Source organism: Camellia sinensis, chromosome 1 (assembly GCF_055761805.1).
Source record: "Camellia sinensis isolate YWXY chromosome 1, ASM5576180v1, whole genome shotgun sequence".
NCBI lineage: Eukaryota > Viridiplantae > Streptophyta > Magnoliopsida > Ericales > Theaceae > Camellia > Camellia sinensis.
In genome coordinates this window covers 161,014,584-161,030,148 of record NC_138961.1, presented here as the reverse complement: position 1 = coordinate 161,030,148, position 15,565 = coordinate 161,014,584, and the positions used below count along the sequence as shown (strand labels likewise).

Below are 15,565 nucleotides of genomic sequence, written 5' to 3'. Positions count from 1 at the left end.
ACCTATCAAATGGTTCATTGAAAAAAGTGAACATCAAATGCAAGCGTGCAGTGGGTTACTAATTTTTGTGGGAGACGATTGATCTTGACTTAGTGCTACTTAGGCTATAATTTAAACAATTTGTCTGTATAATTTTATACTTCAAAAAAATTTAAATAATATTTCATAATAATTTAGAGAGTTTTTGTGTAAATAACTCTTACGCTGAGTTCAGACTTTGGGTTGGCTTTTTTTTTTTCCAAATCCCTGTGTTTTCATGACCCAGGCCTAACTACCATGTATGGGCCAACTGCCTTTTTTCGAGGTGAGCATCAGTTGGGTGGACATGGCATAAGCAGGTAGAGGTGTTTATTTTAGTTCAGAAAAAGGTAGAGACGTTTATTTTGGACTTGTTTTATTGCAATTTTTATGGACTCCACAAATGGACTCTTTATTTTATTGCAATCCACTATGTACTTTGTACTATGACCAACATTTTTATTTTAGTTTCTGTATTTTTAGTTGTAACAATTCAAAATTCATCCAATATCCACTGTTAATTTTAATTGTTATTACATGCCCTAATAATTTAGAGAATGCTTTACCCGTTTTTTGTTTTGGTCTTTGAGATTTCACCTACCCTGATGGGTGAGAGAGAACTAGTATTACCAGATATCCAAAGTTGCAGGAGTTCTCATTTATCAAAAATTTATGAACCTCTATTTTGTTTTGTGACAATTAAAGCACAGAACCCTATCCCATGCTCCCCCTCCACTAGGACGACCTCTGAAAATGTGAATTCGAGAGGGGATCAGACGGCATCTAGAGAGCCCGTCAGATATAAAGGTTGCCGGTATCATTTCTGACAAATTGGCTCCACAATCTTACATCTACACGATGGATACACCTTCAAATCCATTTAAAAGTCATCCATTTTTTGTCACATAAAAATTCCAGTAAATAGCAAACAAGAGGAACCATGTAATAGTAAGTTTGTTCGTTTTTTCTTCTTTCCTTCTGTTCATGTATGAAACACAGCCAAAAAAACAAAAGAATCAAAACTGCATAAACAACAAATCATCAGAAACTGACTTAGATATCCCCTATCCTCAAAAGGGGTCATATTGAGGAAGAAGAAAACAACCAAATGTAATAATTTACAAGCTTTTCCGGGTTGCCAGCAGCAAGCCACCATTACTGTTGATTGGTCAATTAGAAGTTTATGCATTTGCAATCAGTATTTGATCACGTGGTGGCGTAACCAGAGGTCATACATAACCATATGGAAAGCATCATATTTGATGGGAGGTGAATTCCACTGGAAGTGCTTTTGGACCTGAAAAAATAAAAATAAAAATAAAAAATGGCATGAGAAGAAATTCTCTGCAAGTACTATAAATTCCTTGATCTATCCATGTCTTAATCAAGTGGTGGATTACAAAACAAAAAACAAAGGCACTTCTTGTAAAAACATCATTATGTCTTTTCACTTTATCCTTTTGACTCGCAAAATATAAAATAAACACCATTTTAGATAGGCGAAAGGTTTTTAAAAATGGAAAGTAGTCCTTTTTTTCACATCCAAATATTTTAATGGCAAGTCTGATCAACATAATCCATTGCCACATGATCGAAGACCGGAGTGTACAACGTGCAAAAGAAATATAGCTAATACTTCATATGAACTTTCCAAGCAGTAATGCAAAGGTTTCTACCTTAACTAGATTTTTGTGCAAAGCAACAAATTCAGCATCAGATATGTCCTTTAGTATTTGCTTCAGCCGATACACATCAATCTCCTTGAGTACAACCGAAAATTTTCGCCAATCAAGAATGTCATTGAATGGCAGATCATAATAATTGGACAGTATAACTGCAGAAAAAGTACCCAAAAAATTAATTAGACAAACAATCCAGAAAGCATTACTAGGAAAGATAAAACCACTAGGGAAAAATAAATAAATAAAAGATGTAATCCTAGAAGGGGAGGCAATTGCTCTGGAAATTTCACAAATACCCTATCTTATTTTGCATAATACTTTAGAAACTCAACAGGCTTGTGATATCACTTAAATCATCGCGGTTTAGTATGCATTCCTATAGTTGTCTAGTTGACTACTTTGTAACATAAACATAGCAGTTTGTTTTTGTTAAAGAGTAGCAAACAAGAAATGGCAGAACTTAACGGTATTCCAACTATTTCCACAAAACCACAGGGCATCTCATTTATTCCAAACTGAAACTATAAGGAGGTACGCCAAGTTTAGATGCAAAAGAAGATGCAAATTTTAGAATCTCCCTCAAACATAATTACTATTTAAATAATGCGGAAAAACAAATGTAATGCAATCATTAGTGCATTGCGTTTACATTGTGTAACAGAGGCATTGACAAATAAGTGCACCCTGCAAATATGCAGGACGGAATCCCCTAGTGTTCAGGGACAGATGCCCTGGCAGATGAAGGCACTAATATGTTCCAAGAATTAATCTACAAGTACCTCTCGCCTGCACTTAATAATCTCCACATGATCTAGTCAATTGTTGCGAAGGACATGAGATGAGAAGATAGTAACAACCTTATTGCCAAGAACAGGAAATCTTCTCACTATCTCGGTGACCTAGGAAAACTATATTGGTGATCTAGGAAAATGTTGAAGACAGTAATCGTGTCGTGCTTGTCTGTTCTATCTCTATGTACATACTTAGCCTGGTGTGTGTTTAGCACCCCATCTGTATCATAACTATAAGGAAAGAGGAAAGAAAATGGTTACACAAACAACTTCATGCCTTATTCCAACTGCCAAGAAAGGTCTTACCGGGAATACATCCATAGTGAATTGAATCAGTTATTCGAGCACTGTTGACCTGAGAACCACCAGGACATATGCAGAACTTAGTCCTGTAAAATTTCTTTTGATATAACAGATGCCCAGTAGCCCTGTTTATTCTATTGTTCGAAATATCAAGCTCCGTATCATTCTCCCATACCCGTGCTAGTATAACTCTAATTTTCGAGTTCCTATGACCTGCCCAAAAACCCAGAGTTGTCCTGCAAAATATGATTATTGTTAGTTTAAGCAATGACCTGAAACGTATGGTTCCATCCATACCACAAAAGTCACAATCATTTTTCATATGCTAAACTAGAATCTAATCAACCCTCTCCAAAAACAAAATGAATTCCAGTCTGTTCAGAATAGGGAATTTTAAGAAAATACCAAATCCAAATCAAGGACCATAAGTCTCAGTTTGGTTAAAATGAAAAGACTATTAAGAAGTAAAAATATAAGACAGTGAAGTGAATGCAAGGAAAGTGAAAAGAAAAGTAACTTTTCAACATGAATTTGGTAAAGAACGATTTCATCATTTGAATCGCATGAAAGTCTAAAATAATATTTCGTTTACTTGCGTCTAAATTACCCAAAACGATGTCCATATAAAAGAAGTTGATTTGAAGACAATAAATAAAATGGGAATCCTAACAATTGATAACAACATTTATGGGAATTTTTTTTATTTTTTTTTAAATTCTGTTTTTTGCAAGAAAAGATAAGCCATATTTTTCTAGAAAATTAAGCCCTTACATGGTTCCCTTTCTCGTAAACCAAACTCGTAAAAAACTATAGATTATATTCTCTTATCTTTTACTTTCCAAGACTCCCCACCTAAACAAACAGGGCCCGGAGTGCAATGTTATAGAAGGACATAAGGGACTCCATGCAAGTCTTTGTCTCAAGTGCAATAAATCTGGCGATTGGTATCCATGCAGGAACATTGATGTGGGATGACCAACTTTAGTTTGATATTCTTGAAAACATAAGTAGAAGCTATGAACCATAGAACAAAGGTAGACCAGAATCCAAAGAAGAAATGTAGAAGAGCAGAATGAACATTATTGACATAAGGAAATAGATGCAAACAAAGGCATAAAAATCAAAAAGACAAAATGAAAAGAAGGTAGTGCCATACTTTGCTGGATAAAGCAACTGGAGCAAATAAATGTAGGAGACCACTTCTACAAGTGATAGATTTACCAAAGAAATTCTATCAAATAATAATAGATAATAAAAAAATCCATTTTACCACCGTGTTTGGTATAAAACCAATTGCAACCGTCACATTTTCTGTCCAAACTGACATAAATTGTGACATGAACATGTCAAGAGAGTTGGGAAGAATTTTTTTTAGTTGAAGTCAAATTCTATTGTGAAAATATAAGATTCCGCTTATATCTTCAACCTCTAACTAATTGAAAACCCTAACCCTAACCTACTCACCCCCTCTCACCACCACCTGCCACCTTCCTCCTTCCTGCACCACTCACCACCTGCTGTCTCCCTGTCATCTTCCCACCTCCCCACCACCCATCCCTCCTCCCCCACCTCCTTGCTACTTCCAGATTTGATGAACTTGCAGCGGCAGAGCAAATCCCTCAACAAGTAAAGGCCATGCTGAAGATAGTCAGCTCCATTCAACCCGCATTCAAGAGGCTACGGCAGCAAATTATTCAGTTAGGGAAGCCGATTTGAATGCTATGAGAATCAAGGAACAGGCTTATTCGAGTTTTATAATGGAGTTTTCAATTGAAGTAGAAAAATTAATAAAATTCAAACCATTAAGAACTAACCCCACGATGGAGTTCTCCACTTGAATCTGCTAGACCAATCAAGCCCCCATTTCTTATGTGATTTTGGAATGAACTCGTTTTTTTCTTTTTCTTTTTTTGCTTGGGGGATGAACACTTTAACTGTTCATATATATTTATATATAGGAATAACTTAATATATGATTTAATATGGAAATTCAGATTTTTAAATTTGATATTTGATTTAGGATTTTTCATTTTTCATTTTTCAAACAATTTTCATTTTTCATTTTTCATTTTTCATTTTTCATTTTTCATTTTTCATTTTTTTCTTTGCAAGAGAATAAGAAGTAGAGGAAGAAGATAGAAGGGTATAACCATCCTTCTATCACTAATGTTACGGAGTTAGTGTTGCATTTAGTCCACAACCAAGGCTATATTCACTTCTATCTTAGGTAGCCTCACTAAACACGAGCTAGCTTGCATTGAGAATGAGAGGCCCTCAGCTTAATAAATATTTCTTCCCCATCATTAAGAATTCAAAGTTAAACGTCCAAATTGCACATCTTGAAACTAAATATAAAATTTTTTCAAAGTGGGGAAGACAGAAGAGTTAAACTAGATTGCCTCCTCTGAAATTATACACAAGTAATTTTTCTAATAAAAAATAAATAAAATAAAAATTGCTCCTGAAAATGGATAAAATAACTTCCAAGTAAAATCAAGCCACAATAAAAATAAAAATAAAAATTTACAACCTAGATAATGTTGATGGGATTTTAGGATGTCAGATTAAAATGTTGCCAACGCCCTATTTGGGTATACCTCTTGGGTCATCTTTCAAAACTAAAGTTGTGTGGGATGGAGTGGTGGAGAGATTTGAGTGAAGGCTTGTTACCTTAAATAGACAATACTTATCCAAAGGTGGTAGAGATTTTTTTATAGGTATCCAAAGTTAAAAAATTGACCCTTATAAAGGGCACTCTCTCTAGTTTTCCCACTTGATATATGTTTTTATTATAACTTGTTTCATAGCAAGGAGGTTGAAGAAATTACGAAGGAACTTCCTTTGAGAGTCTTTAGGGAGAATTTCAAGTACCATTTAGTAGATTGAGACATTGTCTGCTTGCCCATCAAAAAGGAAGGCATAGAGAAACTAAGAAATTTTTACGGAAAGTGGTTAAAGGAAAGTATGGGAGAGATTAGGAAAAATTGGTCCATAAGTACAGTTGATAGGTGGTTGAGGTTTTGGCCAGATCCTTAGTGTGCTCATAGACCTTTAAGGGAGGTACTTCCAAACCTCTTTTAGTGGCTACTGATCCTAATGTCACCATGAGGGATTATATTATGCTGCATGACAGTAGTATATGGAATGGAATCTCCAATTTCGAAGAGCGTTTTGAAGGATAGGGAAATTCAATCCGTGGAGCCTTTTTTTTTTTTTTGATCAACAAAGAATTTTATTAATGAACAAAAAGAAACGAGGATAAGGCATCCTCTACAGAGAAGAAAACAAAAGGAAGAAAGTACACAACCCAAACAAGACTACATCAAACCCTTCTACAGGTCATATCACCCATTTTTTTGGCTACTGTACAGTTCACAGATTTGGATATTTTGGTTTGGAGTGACTCTAAGGAAATAGTTTTCTCAGTTGCTCTCTTGACTGGGAATTGTGAGAGGGGTGGGATCATTTCATGCATGGAGAGGAATTGGGAAGAATAGGGCCCCTCCCAAGGTTGTTTTCTTCACTTGGATAGTTACTTGTGAGACTATCCTAACCACTGACCAGTGTTTTGAAAAGCGCGCCTAAGCTTAAGGTGAGGCGAGGTGAGGCACAACTATGAGCCTCTATGTAGCACGGACACGGACACGGACACGGGACACGACACGGACACGTAAAAACGCAAATTTTTAAAAAAATAGGGGACACGACACGCTGAGGACGCGTTTAATATATATAATTTTTTATATATATTAAATGTAAAATTAAAAAATATATACTATATTTATTTTTATTTATTTATTATATGTAAAATTAAAAAATATATACTATTTTTATTCATTTATTATATGTAAAATTAAAAAATAAATACATTATTTGTATTTATTTATATTATTTATTTACAAAAAAAAAGGTATAAAAAAGAAAAAAGAAAAAAGAAAAAAAGAATAAAAGAGGGAGTGACGGTAATAAAGGAAGAGGGGAGAAAAAGTGAAGAGAGTCAAACAAAAAAAAATGGGAGAGAGGAAGAGGCGAGAACAGAGAGCGAGGAGATGGGAGACGAGAGGAAGAGGACTCGATCAGAGACGACGATCAGAGAGCGAGAGGCGAGAATAGAGAGAGAGGAGATGAAGACGATGAGAGACGAACACAGAGAGAGAGGAGACGAACAGAGACGCGAAAGAAATACCTCGATCAGAGACGAAGAGGCCTCGATCTAGGCTACAACAGGTTCTTCCTCGTTCTCTCTCTCTCTCTCTCTCTCTCTCTCTCTCTTCAATGGGTTAGGGTTTCTCTGTCTCCTGGTTAGGGTTTATTTCTGTTTCCAACGTGTCCACGACGTGTCAAGCGTGTCTGAAAGAGTGTCCGCCTGCAAAAATTTAAAAAAAAAATAGGGACACGTTAGGTCGAGTGTCGGACACGTGTCTACCGTGTGTCTGACACCCATACGCTGCCTCCAGAGACGTGTCCGTGCTTCATAGATGAGCCTCATGCATGGTGAGGCGAGGTGACGTAGAGGAGGCGCAGTCGAGGCGATGAGGCAAGCGCTTTATGCTGAGGTGATGGGGCGAGTGCCTTATGCGCTTCGCGTTCTTCCACTCCAACAGCCCATCTGGTTTTCTATGTGGATACCCACATGGAATAAAATCTCATTTACAGTATAAAATGACCAAAACATGTGTCACAAAAGCACAAAGATTAAAAAAAAAACTCTAGTGGAGAAGAAGAAGAAGAAGATGACGCGTCGACGCAATAGGAAGAGTACACGCCACACCACGCCACGCAGGTTCTTCTCTACTCTTTTCCTCTTCTTCTCTTCTCTGGTTCTACTCTTCTCTTCTCTCCCTTCTCTCTCTTCTCTGGTTCTACTCTGGTTTTCTTCTCTGGTTCTTCTCTGCTTCTGTTCTACTCTGTATTTTTTTTTTTTTTTGCTTTATTCTTCTCTTCTCTTCTCTAGTTCAACTCTTCTTCTCTTCTCTCTTTTCTCTTCTTCTCCTCTTTGGTTCTTCTTCTCTCTCTTATGTGGATGGATACAAATCCAATGATGATGATGGAGGAGATGAAGTTCTTTACAATGATAATGATGTCTATGAGTTTTGAGTACAATTATGCAACTATAGGGCTTATATTTTTTAATTTCCTTTTTGAACCACAAGTTAGAAGCTTAGTTGTTTTGAAGTTCATGTGGATAATCTTAGTACATAAGGCTTTTAGTGGATGCGAATGTGATAATTTATACCTTTTATTGGATATTATATTTTTAATATACTACATATATTTGTTATGTTAAAAAGTTTGCATATTTTATAATTTTACTTTGCTTTGCTTTTACTACGTGCACCTCGCTTTGGTGAGGCACACACCTCGTGCTTAGGCTATAGGAGACCTTATCTCCTCGGTGCGCCTAGAGCCTTTTAAAACACTGCCACCAACAACATTAGAAAGAAACACATGTGGTAGTTTGATTAGTGTTAATATGTTCATGCTAGCTGGGTGAAAATGTCAATCATTTTCTACTTCATTGTTTAGTGAATACAAAATTATCAAACCTGATCTACTCAATTTTGGTATTTTCTTGAATGATGTCATCCTCAATAACAGAGCTCAGTTGCATGAAGCGGGCGCAAAAGTTCTTAGGTTGGAAGCACCTATGTACATATTTTATATATTAAATATATAAATATATTCTAACAATTATTTCTTTTCTTCTTAGTTGTAAATTGTAATATATGTTAAAATATGAATTATTATTAAAGACTATATTGTCTTTGTTAAATATAAATAAATATTATGTAAATAGAAAGTACAATAATAAGTTTGAATCATTTTTCTCTTATTTCTTTGAGGATTTGTCTGACTGAGAAGCTCCATCTCAATTGGGAGAGAGTTCCTTCCTCGACGGGAGCGAGTTTCTTATAGGTTTCTTACTTGGAAACACGGAATCATGTTTCTGAGTGAGAAACGTCACCTAAATAAGAGTTTCCTGCTACTAAGTGAGAGCTGCTTGCTTCCTCAAATTCTTGTTGCCCAAAGAAGTTGGGAAGGTAGTGTTGAATAGCTTGATACACATTGTTGGGCCTATTTCCTAATAGTTTAAGCTTTTGGGAAAATTGGTGACTTAACTTAGTATTAGAGCTCAGATTGAAAGAGGCATTGGGTTCAAGGTTCTCCGTTGGCATTTGGTATTTTGTCTCCACTTAGTTTCTTCTTCTTTGCTTGGTTGTTTGCTTCTTCTTCTGTTTGATTCTTTAGTTGTCTCTCCATATGTAAGACAGAGTTGCACATGAGAGCGGGTGTTAAATAGTTTTATACATTGTTGGGCCCATTTCCTAATAGCTCAAGCTTTTGGGAAAATTGGTGACTTATCAAGAAGAATTGGTAGGTGGTTGCTTTGTGTGTTTTGTAGACAGCTTGGAGGGAACACAACCAGAGATCTTTCAAGTATATTGAGTTAACCTTTTGTAGTTTGAAAGGATTGGTGCTCCTTTCTCTATTTTTTGGGTTGAGAGGATTGTTCCTTCTTGATTTTGTCTTTTCTGCAGTTCATAAGGAATTTTTACGTACCAGTAGATGTACAATTTCTAGGGTTTAGCTTTTTAGTTGTACAGGGTTTTCCAGTTTAAGTTATTTTTCATTTAGTCTACATTACACTTTGCTTATCAAAAAAATAATATGTATATACACATACTTGATAATTGTTTATACTACAAAAGCAAGCGATAAAAAGCAAAGCACATTTGCACTTGAGGTCTACACCAAAATATCAACAAGAGCATAAGATAACAAGTTTATAACCAAAGCATTCTAGAGTTTCAAAAGCCAACATTAGATGCTTGATCATGTCAAAAATTAAAAGAGTGACAACAAAATGGTGATAAATAACTATGGTGTTCCAAAGGTAGAAAAAATTGTTTGATAATACTTTCCAGCTGTTCCAGAAATCCAAGTAGCATGCAAATATATATATATATATATATAATAGTTAAGAGTAGCATGTAAAATTAATTCACAGCTCCCAGATTGTTTAGTTGACATAGAATGGTTTTAAGTAAACTGAGCTCTACCATAATGACTTGATGCCCAGATAAGAACAGCTCTTTTTATAAAAAATGAATTTGAATATTGATAGATCTTTAGAAGTATCTAGATCTAGATTGAAAAAATGATTTCCACGTGTTAACTCAGGGATGTTGATTGCACAATGTCATACACTTCCATGAAATGTTTCACTTTTGGAGTGATTGAATACTATCATAATCAGAGTTTAAATCTATGTTACATAGAGCACAAGATAGTTCCAGTATGAGGAATGGGAACGAGAATGTGATACGCCACCTACTCTAAAATATGGTAAGCTAGGGTTTTAAAGATCACACTACTAGAATTTTAGAGACAACTAAATATGATAGCAATTATATTTTAATAGATAAAACATCCAACAAAATATAGTTATAAATTAATTATGAGAAACACAATTCTAGAAACATTATGGCCCTTTTGTTTTACATTTGGTCATGCATATTCCATTCTCTCTAGATTTTAGTTCATTATATTTGGGTTTTCTTTTCCCTACAAAAAAAAATTTCAGAAACTATATACGAAAAATTTTGGGATCGCTAAATTTTCCGTTTTGGTACGAAATATGTACCATATTTTGAATCGTGTGTTCCAAAACATAAATTGCTGAGATATTAGCATTTTTGGGTAACAATGGTTTAAATCCTTGTGTACAATCATTAACATGTCGAGTCCATAAGGGTCTAAATGAGATCCCAGCCATATCATGGCTAGTTCAATAACATCTTCATAGAAAATTAGCCTCATTGTTATATATGTATTCAAATTGTTCATCCATGGTTTACCTTAATACACGTCTTCACAACTTGCACATAAATAAATAGATAAATAATTATAAAAATAAAAATAAAAAACCTCACAATTTGCCAATAAGCGACCATAAATTTGTTTAAAATACATGGAAATTTAAATTCACAAAATGTATTGTGAATATCTTGTATTGATCAAAATTACGTTTGCCACATTTTCAACACGAATCACTCTAAATGTCAAATAACTTATGTGAACTTCTTATGGAAGACGATAATACACAATACATTGCGAACCATTTCTGCAAACACAAAAGCCCATGTTAATGGCATGATAAAGAGGGTAATTAAAACTAATCAAAGAACTTTCTCATCATTTTTTTTCTTCTTCAAGTGCATCATGACGCTATGCTTTGAAGTAGTATGAATCCAATGCTTCAGAGTTAATAGGTTCCTTTCTCAAGGTGAAGAAAGGAATAAAAACTGGCTGGTAGGATTTTTCAAGTAGACTAGCAAATCTCTAGATGAAACAAAAATTTATTTTCAGGAATATTGAGTTATTGAAAATGAAGTCAAGAAAGAACCTATATTAAGAGTAGGAAAGTATCAATTAAATAAATAAATAAAAGAAGGAAGGAAGAAAGAAGGAAATTGAATCTTGAGAGCAGACTGTATTAACAATTCATTAGCTTAGATCAGCATGATTAAGTAAACATTCCACAGTTTTACCTGTTTTCCACATCATTTCCTCCAGCTGGAAGAGCAAATGGTTGCAGCACTTGAGGGAGAGCAATGTCTTTGTGTGGAATAAATCCCACATCATAACTTGGGGAGCACACAACTCGAATTGAATTCTTTACCAGAAGTGGAAGTCCTTCAGTTGCCCTTACACCAACATCATGACAAGTAACGAAAAAATGATCTGCACCCAGTGTTCTATTCCAGTAAGGATACTTGGATATTAAGCTCTCCACGTAATTTTGAACAATTATGGTCATGTTTTCATAGGACGTTCCCTGCATACCATCATGCAAGTATCATATACCTAGGTAAGAGACCAAAATCCTATCTGGGAGAAGAATCATTGACAAAAAAAAATTAACAACCCAATGTAGTAGTAATTATTTACATCCTTCACAAAATCATTCCACTATAGAAGAAAAATATGGTTAGTGAATTTGGACATAGATGCCAATACTTGCCAAACATGGTCACATGAGGAGTGAAGAAACAACTCTGAAAAATTGTGAGCTAGATCTCAAGATTGGGAACAACTATTACCTGAAATGCAAACTTTACATGAAACAGCAAAGGAGAAGTAGCAAACTAAATAGACCTAGGAAGCATGGAGATGGACACAAGACACAATGATTTTCAAAAATTGCGATATAGATACAACAGAAATAAGAAAATAAATTTTTTTACATATTTTTATTTGCTATGTATATGAATACAATAAACTTGGGCCACATTTATAAAAGGCATCAATTACATGTGGGTGTATCTTTGTTGTTATGCTTTCACTTTCTCCCCCTTTTGTTTTCATATATTTTTGTGACCTAAAGCATGTTTAGACACGGGACACAAATGTCCATAAAATATCTGAATGTGTCGTCCAAAAAATAATAATTAAAAAAAATTTACACCCCATGTGGCATGTCCGACACATGGACATGCATGCCCACACCGTGTCTGTCCGACATGTGTATTACATGGACACGAAAACAGCCCATTTTGAGATGTCTACGTTTCCCAGAAACATGATAAAATGCATATTGCAGGGTTGGCTATAATGTTTATGAATCGACTGATATTCAAGCATCTCTCACTCAATGATATCACACACGTACATACACTTCGTTAAAGATTTGCATGACAATATATATGATATGAGCATTTGCGGTAAAAAATTAATTCACCAAATGCAGTAAGCATACTGATTCTTGTCAACCATGGGATGGCCCCACATGCACAGCGAAAAGAAAACTCAATCATGTAACAAAATAAAAATACAAAAATTATGGCATACACATTAATACTCACGTCAATCTTCCTGGGTAAATATTTCCCACAACAGTATGACTTCTAAACACTCTATTAGACTGTTGCCAAAATTAGGCAAATAATAATTCATACAACATATAGTCATCATACCCGTCTGCATGCAGTCGTAAAACAGCACTAATAAGCAGGGCTCGCAATGAAATGTACAACCGAAGCCCGAATCTCCTTTTCAATGGTTATATATATTGTATAATGCAGTAGCACTCGTACTTATAATCAACATAAAGAATATCAAACTTCAGATTGAGCCAAAAATCTTCCTAGCAAACCAAGTTGGATGTGTAGAATCCTGTCAAATTCAGATGATTGAATTAACCATTTTCCCAGACAATTTAGTCATTATTAGATGTATACACACTCGCTATTTAGCAGCAAATGCTTGATTGCTTCAAGTTTGTATCTCTCACCACAATAAATCATTTTTCTTTTGTCAAAAATTAACAGTACCACTGTCCTGATCCTACAAAACACTGTTAAGCATGCAATTCATGACACAAAAAGATCAAATTGAATCTCTAAAATGCAAAAAAACCGTCAAATAGAGTCGGAAACAACGTACCTTCCCTCTCATCTTGTGGCATGAGATGGGGATGAAGAACAGGTGAGCCTGATCTGGATCGTCCGTACGGAATGGAGAGTCTCTAACATTCTGAAAGAAGTAACCCTCGCTAGCGTACTTGCCGGTGAGCTTCCTCGGAGTCTGGTAGAAAGTATTGGGGTCTCCATCAGGATATATAAAAACCTTGAATTTGTTCTCCATCTCCGCATAGTTTAGCCTGAAAATCTGGGGCGAATGATACACATCCGAATAATCCTCAAAATCATGATCTGCGAGCACCTAATGGAGAATGAAATCAGTGAGAAAGAATTAAGCGGGAAAAGAGTGGGAAAGTGAAAGAGAGTACCTTGGAAGGAGAAGCGAGGATAGGGTTTGGAGGAGTTGAGGAGTTGGGTTGGGGAGGGAAGTGGATGGATTTCAGAGAGAGGTAAGTGAAGGAGATTAGGGTTAGAATTGCGAGAGTGACTAGTGATCCGCGAATAGAGAAGACGGCGGAGGCAGGTGGCGGTAGGGCAGCCTTCGCCGCCATCATTGGTGGAAAACCTTCGCCGGAAAGAAAGCTGTGGATCTACTTTTTGCTACAGAGTCTTGCTTTGTTACTAGTAAAGTAGAGGGTTGAGTGAGTGGAATGTGATGTGAGGTACTACAATTCAATTCTGACAAACACAAACACAAACACAAACACTGTGAATCAAATTGGATTTCAAACGCGGAAAACAGATCGATGGATTTATATAGAGGAGATGGGAAAGGGGGCTTTTCCCAATATAAGCCATTTTTTTATTGTATTTCCAAAACTAGGCCAACTTCTGACGGAATTCCAAAACTAAGTTAAAGCGCCATTACTATTCGCGCTTTTACTGTTAGGACCGTAAAAGTAGATGAACAGGAAAGTCGCTATTACAAATAGCGACTTTGATTAAGAAGTCGCTATTGCAAATAGCGCTTCTAGCTTTATTTTTTGTCCGGATAAAAACGCTTTTCTCAACAGCGATTTTCACACAAAATTTTCTTGCAAGAAAACGCTATTCATAATAGCGATTTTAAGAAAATTTTTTTGCAAAAAAACGCTATTTAAAATAGCGATTTTACTGTGCATATAATAATTTTTTTTTTTTTTTTTTTTTTAAAAACGCCATTTGAAATGGCGTTTCTACTTCATTCACCCAAAGCCAACCCACACACTCACACACACACACACACCAATGGGCACACCCATCAAGCATTAAAATAATATAATTTATATATATAATAATAATTTATAATAATTAATTATATAATTTTTATAATTTTCGTAAATATAAATCATTTTTAGGTTATGAATGGTTTGATTTATAATACGTATGTAAGGATAAAAAATTTTATAATCAAAAATAATTTTTATAATTTTTATAATCAAAAACAATTTATAATACGTATGTATTATAAAAAAATTTATAATAATTTATAATACGTATGTATTATTTGAATCTTTACATTTTTTATTTAAAATTTTTCACAGTAAACCCATCTTCACATTTTATAATACGTATGTATTATTCAAAAATAATTTATAAAAATTTATAATTAATACGTATGTAAATAATTTAATACGTATCTTCACATTTACATTTACAGTAAACCCATCTTCACATTTACATACGTATGGTTTAAGGGTAAATTTTTTTATAAATGACTTAAATGATAAATCAAACCATTCATAACTTAAAATTTTTTACCCTTACATACGTATGGTTTAAATAATTTATAAAAATTATTGCCATACGTATGTAAAAATTGATTATAAAAATTGCAAAAATTGATTATAAATTTTTTTATATATAATAATAATTTATAATAATCAATTATATAATTTTTATAATTTTTACAATTTTTTTAATTTTTACAATTTTTACAATTTTTTTACACTTTATTTTATAAATAAAGGGTAAAAAAATGATTTATATTTACGAAAATTATATTTTGCAATTTTAAAAATTATAAATAATCTAAATGTGAAGATGGATTTACTGTAATAATTTTTGAATAATTTTTGCAATTTTTATAATCGATTTTTACATACGTATGACAATAATTTTTATAAATTATTTAAACCATACGTATGTAAGGGTAAAAAAATTTAGGTTATGGATGGTTTGATTTATCATTTAAGTCATTTATCAAAAAATTTACCCTTAAACCATACATATGTAAATGTGAAGATGGGTTTACTGTAAATGTAAATGTGAAGATACGTATTAAATTATTTACATACGTATTAATTATAAATTTTTATAAATTATTTTTGAATAATACATACGTATTATAAAATGTGAAGATGGGTTT

At 34.1% G+C, this 15,565-nt stretch overlaps 1 protein-coding gene across 2 annotated transcripts; it reads right to left on the bottom strand.

Moving 5' to 3' along the window:
• Positions 1-961: 961 nt before the first annotated feature.
• On the bottom strand, positions 962-13,996 carry LOC114260586 (putative glycosyltransferase At5g03795). Of its 2 annotated transcripts, none has more exons than XM_082888081.1 (6): positions 13,587-13,996; positions 13,241-13,519; positions 11,347-11,633; positions 2,798-3,030; positions 1,695-1,852; positions 962-1,315 (listed from the first exon to the last, which is right to left on the bottom strand). In XM_082888081.1, the coding sequence occupies exons 1-6, from the start codon at positions 13,770-13,772 to the stop codon at positions 1,214-1,216; spliced, it is 1,245 nt and encodes a 414-aa protein (XP_082744207.1). In that variant the 5' UTR covers positions 13,773-13,996; the 3' UTR covers positions 962-1,213. The 2 variants fall into 2 exon arrangements, with proteins under 2 accessions (XP_082744207.1, XP_082744210.1); XM_082888084.1 differs by having other exon boundaries at positions 13,241-13,509; positions 13,587-13,989.
• Between the last annotated feature and the right edge of the window lie 1,569 nt (positions 13,997-15,565).